A 16,429-nucleotide genomic window follows, 5' to 3' on the forward strand; every position below is an offset into this window, starting at 1 on the left:
TGCCCATACATTGATTCCAGATGTTTTTATTGTATTTAACCTTGTCTTAATCCCAGTCAAAAGGCTGAATAACTGTTATCTGTAAGGGCTGGGAAATTGAGGAACCACAATGGAGCACAGAGAACGTTTCAGACAGAGACTGTCACATCAGTTCAGCACAAGCAGTTGTAGCAACCTTAAAAAGATAAGGTTTAAAAAGAAATGCCAGCTCTGGTTTGATCCAAGTGAAACCAGATGACAGCATTTCTCCTCTTTGGGCCCATTTTTCCAAGCTTAATACCTACAAATTCACATTCTCCATTTCCATCTCACAATCAGATACAAACGGGGACTTTCTTGTGATGGTTGTCAATGTTTTATTATAGAGTCTTATCAATAAATTACTTCTCTGAAAATCAATTTTTCAGAACTAAAATCTAATCTGGCAGGGTTCAATAAGTAACAAGACGAACTCAGCCATGCAAACAAAATATTACTAAGTTACTTTAATAAAATTTTATCACAACAACCTCAAAAAGAATAGCGAGCCCTGGAGACTTAGACAGTTAATCTTGGATTTTTATTAATATTTTGGATTCTTTTTGTTAGGCCCTAGCCTTTGGTACATAGCTGTCTTCATCTGGATGCTAGAACAGGACAGATCTTTGGGTGCCTTTATGCTTGTGATTGTCTTATTTTATAGCACTGTAATAAAAATAGCACCATCAGCGTTCAGTGCTCACCACAGTGCATTTAAGCAACTGGTCATTGCGCTGAAACAGAACTCCTGGAGAAATTGAGCTTACTCCTAGAGAGTAATTGCTCACAAAAGGTCTAGCTCCCAAGTCTTTTCAGTATGTGCCATTCATTTTCTGTTCAGCACCCCTTATGATGTTTATTAAAGTAACTTTATTGGGTTATGTTGCACACAACAGGACATTCAGAATTCCATCTTGACCTTCACAGCAATATCTAATACTGCCTGGAAGATAACCAACAAACATTTTCTTTGTATATACAATCAGTATTCTGAGCTTGCAGCTACTTGCTGACAAACGCTTACCAGTTTCAGATACATACAAGGAAACCTAAGAACATTGAAACATTTGAAAATAAGCATTACTGTATTTTTAATGCATTCTGGATTGTTTAGTTCAACTTATTAATTACTCTTGATTTCCAGGGCTTAATTACACACAATTTTTACAAAAGCAACATCATGTCTTAACATTAATTAAACATAACATTTAAGATTATTTTTTATTGTGCAAAACTTAAGCAATAAGTCTTGTTAGTACAGTAAGATGAAAAAGCAAGGGATATTTAAAATAATATTCACATTCAGTGCACAATTTTTATCCCTACTTCCACCTTTTGCTGTGGAATCTAGAGTTCCCATCAGTAAGTGCTATCTGAAAATACCAATAGTTCATTTCATCTTTTGTTATTTGAAGGAGACTCTGAATCTATTTTTACATTAGGCTTTTACACACAGTTAAAACAGCCGTTTCAGTTGATCAATACAAATTAACACACTGAAAAGGGCGAAAAAATACATACCGAAGGCATCCACCTAAATGGTGGCATGACTGATAATTTATAGCTTATATTAAAAAATATAACTGATATTCTGATTTTGGATTTTGAACTCAAGATTTTAGCAATTAACCAAAAATTTTCTTTAAAAATTCTGGCATCTGCTAATTGAAAAAGTAATTTAATTTAATAGTTAATTTTAATTAAAATCCTTAGCTTGTTAGATATTAAGTGCTACCAGTCAAAGCAGTCACAAGACTGTTTGATGTTTACATAGCACGATATAGATAAATATCTCCTTCAGAGAGAGATTATGTTCGGCTGGGAACATAATCGGAGTATTTCCTGAATATTTTAGGTATTTTTGCTTTCTACATCATAAATATGTGCAACAATTCCTTAATTTGAGGAAAAAATGCAGAGAATTCCACTCAAGTTTAAAGACGGTGCAATCATTAATTCAAATTCTCTATGTATAAAAGTATCAAGAACTCTTCAGTAGTCAATTTAATATTCAAAAGAAGATCAATAGTTTTACGTAAACTTGTTAAAAAACAAGCCACCACATAATCTGGCTTTAAAGTGACAATGTATTTTGCTTAATATGATTTATAAGAATGTGAAGAACTAATTTCATACTACGATTTCAAAAAGATGCAGAGACTGGATTATCTCTGATATTGAAATACTCAGTTAAAATATATAATTATATAAAGAATCTCCAAAACATATAATTTGTTACAGTGGTATTGTTCATTCCAGTAATTATCCTTCCTATAAGGAGGCTACATGTTAACGAAAATACATTAACCTGTGGGAGTTCCCAATTAGAGAACATCAGTATTCTCCTTCTGCCTCTCCTCCACCCTAAACTGACTAAAAAGCAGACTAGGTTTTCTACCTAAAAAAAAGGGAATTACGCTCCAGATGGTCATTCCCTAGCCCTAATCAAAATCCTGTCAACTTATCTACAATTGTTAGGTTTAGGCTAGTGACAAATCTTCCAGTAAAGTGTTAAAAATAGATGGAGTAACTAACAAGCCATCTTCTGTATTTTAGATCACTGAAATCTACACATCAAAATATTTATGGAAGCATGAGTGCTGGTGACATCATTAACTCTTACAAACTGAGCCTTTCATAAAAGTTGCACAGATGGAAAAAGATGCCTTGAGATAAATGGAAATAAAATCCAACTGAAGAAAGATTTCCTAATATTGAGCCCCACTTCCTTACAAACACACATATTTCAGTGACAGACACTGCTCATTATTTTGGCCCAGTGCCTCTCCAAAAATCAGCTTCATAAGCTGTTTGCTATATCTTCAATAAAGAAAAAAATCCACACCCTCTTAAAAAATGGTATATGGAGTTCTGGATTCCAAAATTAAAATGCATAAGCATTTTCATATTCTTGCTATGAAATATCAACTAAAAATATGAATGCTTATAAAGAAACAAAATTGCATTTTATACATTGTATCTATATCGATACAGTTCTCTGTGTTAGTGGAGAATTCAGCATCTTTAGAAGTTCAACACGTGCAAAATTCAATTACATTTTGAAGAAAATTCCAGTCTAAAAAGTTGTATGTAATTACATGTATGACAGGCCAATAATCTAAAGACCAATCTCAAACAAAGCTGTACAAAGTTTGCTTCACATCTCCCTATTACCCCCTCAAAAAAGGCACTAAGTGGTTTAAGTGTGCAAATGGCTCTTAGAAGAAAGTGTGTAAACAGAGCCTGTTCCAGTAGCTCTGCATTCTTTAATGATTTCCTATAGTGTATTGCTATTAAATGCTATTTACAGTACGATTTGCTAAAGAACAGAAGACAGTCAGTCCACAGAATCACAGATATCCTTCACTTTCTGATTGAAGTCTTCAGGTTGATCAGCATACACATAATGGCCTGCACCAAGGATAGCCTAGAGGAAAAAAGGTGAAGACACAAGTCAAAAATCACAGGAACGTAATAAACAAATAAATAAATACTGGGATATGTGAAGAACCTGACTTTTACACGTTAACTACTTGACACATTATTACTTGAAAAGACAAATTTCAAAACTGAAACTGATCTCTTGCACCCAGCCTGTGCTAATGCAGTTAGTGCAATTGCTGCCAGGAGGTGGTATCATGCAGCCACAAAGGACTGTAAATGTAAGGAAAAACAAAAGCTTGTTTCATCTGATGAAGGCACTTCGCTACACAGGAAAAGAGGGAAAAACTACCACTTATTCAACTGCACACCTTGTTGAAAAAAAAACACCATTTTTTTTGTCACTGGGGTGACAGTCACTGGAAAGCAAACTTAGGAGAATGTGCTTTACACAAACTTCCGATTCATCTTCATCCCCTTCCTTCTCCACTCATATAGTTCTGCCAGGCTGCTCTTTAGTTCTGTAAGTGTTTTCATTACAGAGAGCATCAAACCATTTGTATTCTCTTATTATAAAAATGATATGGAAGAGACTAAAGAAGGTACTAGGATAAATGATTAAGAATTCAGAAGCTTAAATTGCTGGGGATTTTCTTGTGGAAGCAGATTTCAGCCCTCTGAATTAACAACTGTGTTAAGCAGGGACAAGTAAAATTCAAATGATGTGATTTCTGGGGGGAAAACCCCACATTTGTGACCTATATTATTTCACAGCCACTATGTAACAAAATTAAGGGTTTAAATAACCACACACAGGGCAATTACCCTTTTTCTAAAATTTATCATTCTGTGTCAAAACTGGTACAAGCAAGCCATCACCATAGTGTACAGCAAAGGTACTTGACCTATTTTCTTTCCATTTTATAATCAGGTTAATTTGTATTTAAATCTATTCTCCCCCTCCCCCCATTAAAATACTCCCTCTTAAATCTCTAATTGAAGCCCAGAAAAGTACAGCTATGTTATTGTGTTGAGAAACCCCACAAAGTAAAAATTAATTAGAAATAAACACACAAATGAAACCCCAGAACTTCTGTGGATGGCACTGCCAGTCCATATCTCAGCCTCAGACTCATGAGAACCCTTTCCCTCCTACATTTTTTTTAAATGTCCCTATAATTTCTATCACTCCAATTTACCTTTTAGAATCCTACTTGGCTTGACAAAATTTTAACCTGGAAATAAACTTTTCCACAATCCCTTCTAAAAGTCACTGACCAGAATGGAAAAATCTGCCTGCATGGTAAATGCTTATCCTAGCAATATATCGTACACTTCTTAACGGTGACTTTTTGTTACAACTTTGTCTCAGGTTAAGCAGTTAAGTGACACTTTCAGTCTGGATGTCAACATTTATGAAATGTATTTGTGGTCTTTAAACACATGTAAACAGTTCAGTAACAATGTATTTTCTTTGAGTTCCAGCTCTGATGTCAGCTATATCAAGATTATAAAATCTCATTTGAATGACTTGTCACAGTATACCATCAACATCACATACTACACACTTCTGTCCAGATAGATCTAGACATCAATAAAACGACAGCTGGTGTATTCACATATTTTAGCACCTCGTAGCATTGTAACATATATGCATATTCAATTATCATGGCTGACTGATGTGACAATGCATGAAGAATACTTTTAAATTATTTTTTTTTTTATGGAAATCAACAAAAAATGCAGTGTGCACATTCGCATCAGGATGCAAGTACACATATTTTAAATGATAACGCCATACCTCTGAACAAGAATGTATTAGCTAGGAAGACGTTAAGTATTTTTTTAATGACTTAAAGATGCTTACAAGAACCTAAGAGAGTGGTTTGTACCTGGTGCTTATCAGAGAAACAAAAGCATTATAGACAGATTAGAACAGTTTATGACAGCCTCCTCACTATGTCATACATACGTGCAAGTATCAAGACTGCTGTGGTTTAAAACACAGAGGAAAACCTCAGATACTTACAGTGACCACAAACCTATTTGTGTTAGCATACTGTAGAGCAGATTATTTTGTAGAGCAGAAGAATGACCTTGCCCAAAGATCTAATTCAGCTTCTAGTGCTACAGTAAGTTTCCTTCTTACTCTGGGAACTCAATAATCTTTTGTCTAGGTTTTCTCTGATCTAACACTTGTCATCTCTCCCTCTGTTACAGAAATCACAAGTTATTACCCCAGGCTTTAAATCAAAGGGACAGCATTTCCACAGTTGGTATAAAACCCATATATACCATTTAAACCAATCCACACAAAGAAATAACTGATTTAAAAGCCAACTTACTATTGTCTTCACATATGAATTTGGTCTCAGAGACTGGATAGTGCTGCCAGAATTGCCATCTATACATGAACGCGCTCCATAGACCACAGTGATAGGAATGTCTTGATCCATTTGCGGAATCCGTTGCAGCATTGGCCTTTTTGCCCATCCGTAAGGAATAGTCATGTTCTTGAAAGCTGTTTCCCCACTTTAAGTCATTCAAAAGGATAAAAACAATTACATTTCCATTGGATCTGACTGTTCTCTAAATCAGAGTATCTGTGCATTTTGGTCCCACAAAGTGCAATAGTACATGAGGCTGGAATTTTTTACTATTAAGAAAAATAAATTTTCAAGGCTTGCATGTAATTTTCAACAGAAAGAGCCTATGTTTTTACAGTACTGGTGATAACACAAGAATGAAATGTCTTATTTTTAAAGTTTATTAAGAAATTCTTTACAAATTAAAACTCCTGTAACAATTTTTTAATTAAAAAATTAGTTCCCAAACTCACTCAGAATTACCACACAGTTAGTTTAGAAGAAATATATAATTAGGATAGCTTTTACATTTATAATTTCTGGAATTAAGAAAAAGTGCAATGCTACCTTTTTCTTCAATTAATACAACAAATGTTATGATTTTTTTTAAAAAGCATGCACACTGTTGCCATGGCCATTGGAGGGAGTAACAGACTCTCAGTACATGAAAGAGACTTCAAAACTCACACTGGGAAACTCATACTCACCTGGGTGACTGTACATTGCAGTGATAGATATATTCAGCCACAGTGTTATCATCAAACATTGATGAATATTTTCGCTTGAAATCTGGTCTTAAACGCTGAACAAGGCTTAATCCTGTTAAAACAGAAAACACTATTAGAGGAGGAATTAGTATAGATGACTTTAGCAGATTGCCTAATGCTTTTCATTACAATCCTCCAAAGGCGTTCCTTGGAACTTGTGGCTAAACTTGATGGCTTCCTAAACCAATGTTTTTGTTTCACCACTTGTATGTCTTAGGAAAACATGATGGCATTACAGCAAACAAGAATGAAACATGAATAATCTAAAGGATTTTATGCTGCACCAGAAAAGGAGTAATTCAATCCCTCTGAATATATATGGGGAACATTTGAGAAGGGCCACTGCAGCAATAGAAGAGACATGCAAAGGGGACGAGCAAAAGGACTGAGCAGCGTATCTTCTTGCCACCGGTTTAGTTTCACATGATATCAACACTGTCTTTCTTGCTCTGGCAGCACTGGGTAGGCCAAAAGCATCCCACCTTTCAGAACCAGAAGGCACTGCTGAAAAAGTTGGGCTGTTTTTCTTCCTTAGACATAAGTCTGTGCAATCCTTTCACAAAACAGTCATCTTCTGAAGCTAGTTCATCTAACTAGTATTTAGTGGAGAGAACAGAATTCTATACTGAAAAACAGGTGTAGAAATCTTGACACTGAGTACAAGATACAGGAACTGCTGTAGGTTAAGAGATTTAACCTGTGAAAGCTATTGTCCCTATGCTCTCTTAACAGCCATAATGGAGAAGCAGGTCCCTTCAGGAACCAGTTCAGCCTTTTTAAAGTTAAGATCCTATTCTGACTCACTTCTTCCAGGAAGAAGCCTCTTCAAGTTGACCAGATGGATCTTTGAGACAAGAGCCTCACCAAAGACTAAGTCTAAGAATACTATTCATCCCTGAAGAGCTAGGCTCGCAGTTTACCACTTGGGTTTATCAAATGAAAATACTGTTGTTAATGTGCCATTATGATGATGTCACTTCTTCCCACCTGTCTCTGGACAAAGGCGTGGTACTATTTATGTAGACCTTGCCACACTGATCTATGCTTTTCTAACCTTGAGATCAGACTATTGCAACACACCTTTAAGTATGCTTTAAACCAATTTAGAAAACTAGTACAGTGCAAGAGAAAATAATTCCATTATAAAACAGCGATTTCAGTCCTGAAGCGATGAAGATTTTGCAAACATTCTGCAATTTACTCTGCTGCTTGTATTTTCTCTATAGAGAGTTCAGTTGCTGGACCTCTATCTTTTTCTATCTGTCTGGGGAGTAAGAGTACCTGGAAAAAGAGATTATGCGTCTTCCCCTGCTATCAGCATAGAGGCGACAGCATCCCCATTTCCAATCACTAGTACTGACAACAGTGTTGACATTACAGGGATGTTTCAGTTATTGCTGAGTAGTGCTTGCACAGAGTCAAGGCCTTTTCCACTTCTTACCCTACCCCACTCGTGAGCAGGCTTGGGCTGCACAAGAAGTTGGGCAGGGACACAGCTGGGACAGACCCCCAACGGACCAAACGGATAATCCATCCCATATGACCTCATGCTCAGCATACAAAGCTGGGGGAAGAAGGAAGAAGGGGGGCGACATTCAGAGTGATGGTGTTTGTCTTCCCAAGTCACCGTTCCACATGATGGAGCCCTGCTTTCCTGGAGATGGCTGAACACCTGCCTGTTGATGGGAAGTAGTGAATGAGTTCCTTGTTTTGCTTTGCATGTGCACACCACTTTTGCTTTATTTATCAATTGTCTTTATCTCAAGCCACGAGTTTTCTCACTTTTACCCTTCTGATTCTCTCCCCCATCACACCAGGGCAACTGAGCAAGCGGCTGTGTGGTGCTTCGTTGCTGGCTGGGGTTAAACCATGACAATGCTAAAAGAAATACTAACACTGAGGACTGTGAGTTCCACAAGAGGGGTGCGATCACAGTGACATTACTGTTGTCCTGAGGAATTTTTAGGCATTCAGCTCTAGGAATGAAATTCAGAAATCCAACCTAATCACTGAAGCTCCTATACTGTTGAGCCTCCTGGGTGACTGCTCCAGTTAAGTGAAGGAAAAGTTACAAATCAACTACCTGGAAACTACTCAAAGAAAAAGATGTCTCTTGATTCTGCCTCCCTCCCAGGTTTAAGTATCTGCCTGCGGGTCTTGTTAGGCATCCATGTGATACCATCATGATAGCCCAAAGAACCTGGCTCACATTTAAGTGCCTAACTCATACCTTTGGCCAAGAGCAATTGACTTTATAGTGAGGATCAGGCAGCTATGCCTACCCAGCAGCTTAAGCACATGTGCACGTAGAAGGAAACCTAGGTTTGGTTCAGTGCCTTCATCAGGTTGGGTTTGATGTCTACCTTGCAGCACAGTGTTTAACTTACCCTTCTCTAAGAACTATGCATTGTCAAGAACTGTGCATTAAGTTGATTATGGAAAACTTTTTCAACACGTGGAATGAGAAATGGATGAAAAATTTTGAAAAGCAGTGCCCTCCACAGCACCCTATAAGTGAGGCTAGGTTGGGGATACCTTGCCAAGACAAGGTCTGTTTCTGCAACATGGTTTTGACTGCACTTCCTTGCTAAGGGAGACAACTTCAGCTTTGAACTCTTCCACATGGATTGATTTATGCATGCATTTGTTCTTGGATAAAAGGCATTAAATCAGTGCTTAACACTCAATATGCTCCAGGATATTTTGTTAACCAAATTAGCATTTTACTTTAAAAAAAAAAAAAAAAAATCTGTTCATACAAAACATGTTGCTTGTCCGAAAAGCTAATTTTGTCACACTCCTGAAGACAATCAAATAGATCAGCATATTAAAATATATATTCTATAGAAAGATATTTAGGAAATGGACATGCTTTAAATGTAAACGAAGCCTACAAATGTCACTAGTTTATTTTCAGATTGAATACTAAAAATGATGAAGAGATGAGTTAATTTTAACGTGTGAGAGGCCTGAAGGATATCTTTTTTGAAGCCTCTCCAGCAGATACTCCTGTAGTAGTGAGTGTAACACACAGATAACTTCTTTCCCCTCTAGAAGGAATACATATGATGAATTGATGAGTTGATCACACCCTTCTCCCCACTCCCCACATAAACTAAAACTGCAGTATTTTTGGTCATCCCTACCTAACCTAGTGTTAGGGTACATACAGTTTTATCTAACATCTCATCAGTGTTGTTGAAGAAATGCAGAAACATGAAGGACAGAATGCCACTGTAACACAGGACACCAATGAGACCCACAAAATTTTCTATAGTAGTAAGAAAATGTCTAATGGAAAGAACCCAGTTTCAATGTAACTCCTCTAAACTCAGGCCAAAGACAAATGAGTTTATGAGAGACTGCCTTCTAATGTTAATCAAATTCGGAAATCCTGTTTGGCCATCAAATTGCAGTTGAAGGGAAACTAAATGGACTGTGACTGCAGGCAACCAGAAAAAAATCTTTTCACATTCATGCCTCTGTCAGGCTTCCCCAACAGATGTCCACATCATCTGACTCACTATAATTGTAGTTTACAATAGTATAATGTAGCTTGCTATAAACTATGATACCAGTATTTCTAACAGAAAGAACTTGCCCTCTTGTGCTAAAGAGTTCAAATCCTCTCACCTTCTCCTCCAACTTTTCTCTGTGGGTGATATGGGCTTGCAACAAAGCTTATCTTAACGGGGTATCTGCCCCATGGTTATGTTTAACAAAAACAGAAATGGTATTTAAGAGCAGCTAAAACTCACCAAAGGGTCCTGCTATCCTCAGTCCAGCTAATGGATTAAATGGACTCAATATAGCTCCCAGTGCTTTGATCCAGATTGGAATTGGTCTCTCATGTTCAGCATTGTCAGGCCTCTCTGGAAAACCCCATGGCTCCACTAAGATAAGATGTTTAACCCTGTTGGCAAAAAAGGTTCAGAGGTTTAGACTACATCAATTTTTCTTCGACTGAGTATGGTGGAAATATGCTATCTCTGGACTATGCAACCTGGTTTAGTCATTTATATCATAGTGACTTATTACCTGGTTTCTGATTCATCAATGGTTTTGCTTTCAGTTGCTAATTAGGGATAGATTGAATTGCAACTAATCATGCATATGAAAACCAGAAACTCAGAAGCTTATGTCATTAAAAGAAACTTACTGTTCAACAGATACCCACTGTCACACACATATGAGATAAAGGCCAGTCTTGTTTTTATTTTTAAAAACTGCCTCATATATATGCTCAGTCAATATTATTTGCAGGAGCAGTTTAATTTGAGAGAAAATAAGATAACTGCATGTTTCATTTAAATAAACTTGCTAAAAGTCTTTCTTTTCAAGTAATCTAAGATCTCTGTTGTAAGAAGAGATGCAATTTACCTGAAAAATCATCAAAGTAAAATTTGAACTGAGAGAGGCAGAGAAAAATTAGCAGATGTTTTCTAAATTTATTGATTTTAGGTCATGAAATAAACATCAGATATACAATTTATAAAACTATTACTCAAAGGAACCTCAGCACAGAGAGTATAGTAGGAGTCTCCAGCAGATGCAACTATCAATCAGTTCATGCTGCGAGTCCCCCTCAAATAAAAAAAAAAAAAAAAAAAAATCTATTTCATCTTGGTAGACTGGAATCGTACATTTCTGTTTAATCCCATAATAACACCTACTCTAACTGTCCTAGATACTTCCAATTTCTGAAAAAGTGACTGTTAACCACAGTTTTGCATGTTTAAGGTGATTTTCCATGCAAGCTTCATCTTCTTTACTTTCTTCTTCATGACTTTCTTCTCTTTCAAAACCATGAGACTAAATATTTTATACAGCAGAGTTCTTAGCAACTAAAATGATGTCAGAGGTGATTCCGAAGGCTATTTCTGGATTATAATCAGTTGAGAAACCAAAAATCTGTGCTTGAAATGAGGGGTTGAAAAGGATTAAGCTGACAAAGATGTTCCTTGGCTGTCAGCTCAGCCATGAGTGCATTTGCACACAGCTGCAAACACCAACGGTAAGAGAGGACTGGGTAGAATTTAACTACACAAACCAAGCAGGAGAGATTACAGGCTAAGGATTGCAAGCAATGAAGAGCCGTTCGGGACAGCCACGCATTCTGTGCACAAACTAGGGCATTAAACATAATACAGCAAACACATGTGCAGAGTTAGCTTTTTTTCATGTTCTCTTTCTTAATACTTTCTTTCCTATTTGGCATTTCTCCTTTTGGTAATCAAGCCTACAACATAATCCAGGATAACAGGAAGTTGACCATGAGAATCACTTCAAAAGCAGTAGTCCAGAAGTTGCAGTATTTGAAAATTATGACCCACCACCACCCGGAAATATTCTAAATGAGAATCTTTTTGGACTAGTAGCCTCAGTTGTCCCATGAATTACTTTGGTGCGACATAATAAATTAACAGATCATCTAAGCTTGGAGAAAGAGATCTACTTTCCTCACAATATGTATCCAGAATCTCTTAAGCCTCTAATGCATTGTTAGATAATCTGGCTGAAAGCCGTGCTATATTTATCACTTGATTCAATGTGGTCTTAATATCCTACCAGTCAATTCGCTAATTTGATGGTGTTAGTTTTATTTCCGAGAAACATTAGTAATGTGACAGCACAAACTGAAACACCCCTAAACTAATTAACCTCAATATAAGCACAGTGAGGCATGAAAACAAAGTGTCACTTCCAACATAAATCAGCAGGGGGCAGAAACAATATCCCATCACACAGGGATAGAAACAGCACCATTTACAGATACTTCAGAAAAAGGGGTAAGGAATTTGTAAGTGATCCCTGCAAGAAACTAACTACAGTTAGCTAGAAGTTGTTTTATGCCCAAAAGGACACTAGAGCAGAGAGCTGCATTTCTTCATTGCAATTCTGGATTTAGACACACACCTACTTTCACACATCACTTTCAGCTGCACATACCAGCTGTCGTCCACTTGGAAAGAAAGAGGCAAAGTGTTTTAGGAAAAAATAATGTATGAATTCATTTCAAAATCTCCAAATGAGAGACAAATAAATGTATATGGTATAAATTGGTGTGAATATAGAAGAATAAGATATGTTTTGTATAATACAGAATCTGCCATATGATGTGGAAAGCTAAACTTACATTCACAATTTTACACAGGAGTCCACTATGACTATCTAAACAAAAGCAATGTAATTTCTTGATACAGAATAACCTCACTTGGTGGAATCCTAGCTCACCAGAGGCTATATAACCACACTATATATATATAAAAAAAGGAGACAAATTATTAGTTTAAGGGAAAGAACAATGGATTAGCTGTTGGCCACAATGCAGTGGAGAAAATGCTGATGAAATACAATTACAGGACTGCTACAGCTGGGTTGTTTTGCAAAGAAGAAATATGAAATGGCATGCAGACAATTTAAATGAAACTTTCTAAATAATTTTTACATCATCATGCTGGCACCAGGCTGACTGCTAGCATATTGGCATAAATTACCTAGGGGAATTATATTCAGAAGTTTCAATGTTATCCATAATAATGGGAAGTTTGGCAGAAACAGGCCTATTTTCCTGTCACAAATGTATTTTTGATCAGAAATATCACAAAACATTCATCCATAAATACAATCTTTGCTATTTATGCCAAAGTGGTACTGAGCAAAACCAAAGAGGTACAGAAAAGTACATAGAAAACCATGTTTACCGTATCTAGTTATTTCTATTCACCTGGAAATAAACCATACAATTAATACTTTGGGCTTAAAATTTAGTCTTAAGTTTCTTTAAATCAGCATGGTCATTTACTTAAAGTTAATTTATGAAGAGCCTGATTAAATAAAATATGTTAAAATCACTACCCAAATACAGGAAATTCCTTCATTCTTTTATTTTCACATACCTTGATGGGTATTTTAATGAGTAAGCAGCAGCCAGGAATCCACCTAGGTTGTGTCCAAGTAAAATCATTTTTTCTAATCCCACCTCCTTTCTCCATTCTTCTATGGATTCCACAAACTGATTTTCTGCTTCCTGAGCATCAGTGTCGAAGTGTGGTCTACTGCTGTGTCCAAATCCCAAGAGGTCAAAAGCATGAACGGTCCTGTTCTCACAGAGATCTTCAAAATTGAGAGCCCACAGTCCAACACCTCCTCCAAATCCATGCAGAAGAACAAGTGGAGTTTTATGTGAAAGGTCCGGAGAGAATGTCAGGGTCCATATTTTATTTCCATTAGATATATACACATATCGTTTACTGTATGTGCTTGCAATACCTGAAGAAAGAGTTGGAAAAAAAATTATGTTACTAGACATGCCTGATAAAATATGAAGTACATTATGTGCAAACCACTGTTTTAAATAGGAGTTCCCTTTCAAAGGAGGGAGCCTACAATCAAATATCTAAATAAGGGAGCAATGAAAATCTAATTATAAACTTGTTTATTTCTTCACAGTGTAATGGCCATATTAAAAAACTTCTTTCATTATATTTAATGTAAATTTATAGAAGATCTAGTTGTATGTATAAATCTTATTAAAAACCAGACTTACATTTTAGCATTTTGTCCTCAGCCTCTTTAAGGTGTAGCAGTGATGTGGGACACCAGGCAGGAAGCCAGCTGAATAACCATCCTAACCTACAACAACAATGCAGAATAAAAATTTCCTGAGAAATACAGTGAGTTTTTGCACTGTCGGATGCTTTGAAGACATTTCTTTTGCTGCTCTTCATAAAAGAACCCATACAAACTACAGAATATGTAGGACAGGAGTGCGCAGTGATAGGGAATTCCCTTTCTCCCGACTTTTATAAAGCGGTGTCCTGATCGGGGGCAGTCTTCAAACAGCATGCTGTTGCTCCACTGTGTCTTCCTTATCAATGAGTGTACTGCTAGAGCAGGTTTCTTCTGAGAACCTGGAGACATTAGCCTACACACTGACCTGACAAACCTGGTAGCATATATAACAGAATCATTGGGATTTCCAGTCTCCTCTCAAGTTCCCTTGGAAATCTGCCTGCACACACATTACCCTGCATGAACCTACTGCTTCCAAAAAAGCAATAAACTGTGTGCTCGCCAGCCTAACCTGAACTGACTCATATCCTAGATAAATATAAAACTGAAAAATAAGCAGGTTTATTCTAACAAAGCAAAACCCTAGAGCCTGCATTACCAACTTAGAAACAAAGTCCCAGAGGAAAACAAACCAGCAATTTCAACAGAAGCTGCTTTTCCAGCTGTCAATTACTATCTCAGTAGTACTAGCTTGACTGTGAGAGCAGGGAGAATGACTCAGCTAGCAGCATTGACTCATGGACAGTGCTTCAAAGGACACAGCACTTGGATACAGCTCTTCCTGGGTGCTAATTTATCCCTTGTTTTCAAGAAGTAATCCTCTTTTTCACTCCCTCACTTGTTTCTGAAGTGGCTCAGTCTATCAGTGTAAGGCTGCTACTGTAGGACCCCAGACCATTCCTTATAGGGAAGAGGGTAAGGTCATCAAATTCACAATCAGCTGTCTTCAGCACTTTTTTTTATGCTGAAATGCTTTCCAGTGTGTTAGAGCATTTTCAGGACTGAATGCCGCAAGTATTAGTTGTACAAAAATTAATGTTAAAAGACTATAAGGTTACTAATGTTCGTTTTTTTCAGTGTATGCAACACATTGATAACAAATTACAGATATGCCACCCTGAGTTCTTATTCCAAAAGACCTTCTCCCCACCTTTTTAAGGGGCTGAGCTACTCCAGCTGCATAGCTACTTAAATTTATGGTACAACATGGAAGGTTTTCTGGGGATGCACACTGCAATCTAAGCAGCACTGTTCAGATTCATAGACACATATTAGGGGATAACAAGAAAAAAATCCCCAAACCACACATGATCAAAACGGATTAATCAACCAATCACCCATGCCCACTGCTATTCAGTATTATTTACTCCTCTGAGAAACACGCTGATGTCTGGCTGTTCTGTAAATAACCTTCCTAAACCACCAGACCGTGGGAATTGTTATAATGGTGCATTGAGGGACTGGGAAGGGATGGTTTTATGTCCTTCCATGCCATGTCCTCATGCAATCTAAGAAATTAAGGAACTCAGCATCTTAGAGGAATGGCCATCCAACTGGTTTGCTTCCACATTAATCTATGCATTTATTTAAAAGTAAGATTTTGAAGAGGTTAAAGCTGGCACCAGCCAAAAGCAATTTCACCAGCAAGTAACTGAAATCTGAGTTTAACAATATCACTAGTTGTGTCCAATGTTATGAATTAGTCTGGTAAATTATTAAACAATAGCTATGTTGCCACCTTTCTGAGCCAAACCTTCTGCTAGTTTTATGCTTAACTAGGCACTGTCATTCATAACTCATAGGTCAGCGGCACAGAACCCAATCATTATGTCTACTAAGCCAAAACTATATGAAAACTTTCCTCTTGGCAAAACCACTGATTTAGCAAAGAAACTTCTTTCAAGATTTTTTTTTTTTACAGAAATGTACAGCTGCAACATGTTAACATTAAGACAGTGCAAAGATATGACCACAATGAAATAAAAAAGAAATCTACAGTTCACAGTCCCAGCATTTTATTTCCCAGTCTTAGGGAGACACCTGGATACTCAGGAAAAATATTTAGAAAACTGTATCAGAACGGGAAAGTTGTAACATAGATGTTCACTCTTTCTTTTGTTAGTTATCAGTACTGTTTATAAATACTGAGATTTTCATTCAGAAGAGACATTACATTACACACAGCTTGATAAATACAGTCAGCAAGCTGAAATGCTTAAAATAAAAATTATGTTTGCAATTCAGTCATTCTGTACTTGCTGAACTAGAAGAACAAGTAAAGAAGCTTTCTGTCAAAAAAAGCAATCACTTTCTAGAAAAGTT

The 16,429-nt window shown here is 36.8% G+C and overlaps 1 protein-coding gene across 1 annotated transcript in view; it reads right to left on the reverse strand.

Moving 5' to 3' along the window:
- Positions 1-470: 470 nt before the first annotated feature.
- ABHD5 (abhydrolase domain containing 5, lysophosphatidic acid acyltransferase) overlaps positions 471-16,429 on the reverse strand; it is a 30,024-nt gene continuing 14,065 nt past the window's right edge. Inside the window, exons 2-7 of the mRNA XM_074900602.1 lie at positions 14,082-14,167; positions 13,432-13,804; positions 10,291-10,445; positions 6,473-6,584; positions 5,745-5,931; positions 471-3,445 (exon numbers count right to left, since the gene is read on the reverse strand). Coding sequence (XP_074756703.1) covers positions 3,356-3,445; positions 5,745-5,931; positions 6,473-6,584; positions 10,291-10,445; positions 13,432-13,804; positions 14,082-14,167 — 1,003 coding nt within the window. The 3' untranslated portion in view covers positions 471-3,355. The remainder of the gene's footprint in view (positions 3,446-5,744; positions 5,932-6,472; positions 6,585-10,290; positions 10,446-13,431; positions 13,805-14,081; positions 14,168-16,429) is intronic.

Source organism: Athene noctua, chromosome 2 (assembly GCF_965140245.1).
Source record: "Athene noctua chromosome 2, bAthNoc1.hap1.1, whole genome shotgun sequence".
NCBI classification, from domain to species: Eukaryota; Metazoa; Chordata; class Aves; order Strigiformes; family Strigidae; genus Athene; species Athene noctua.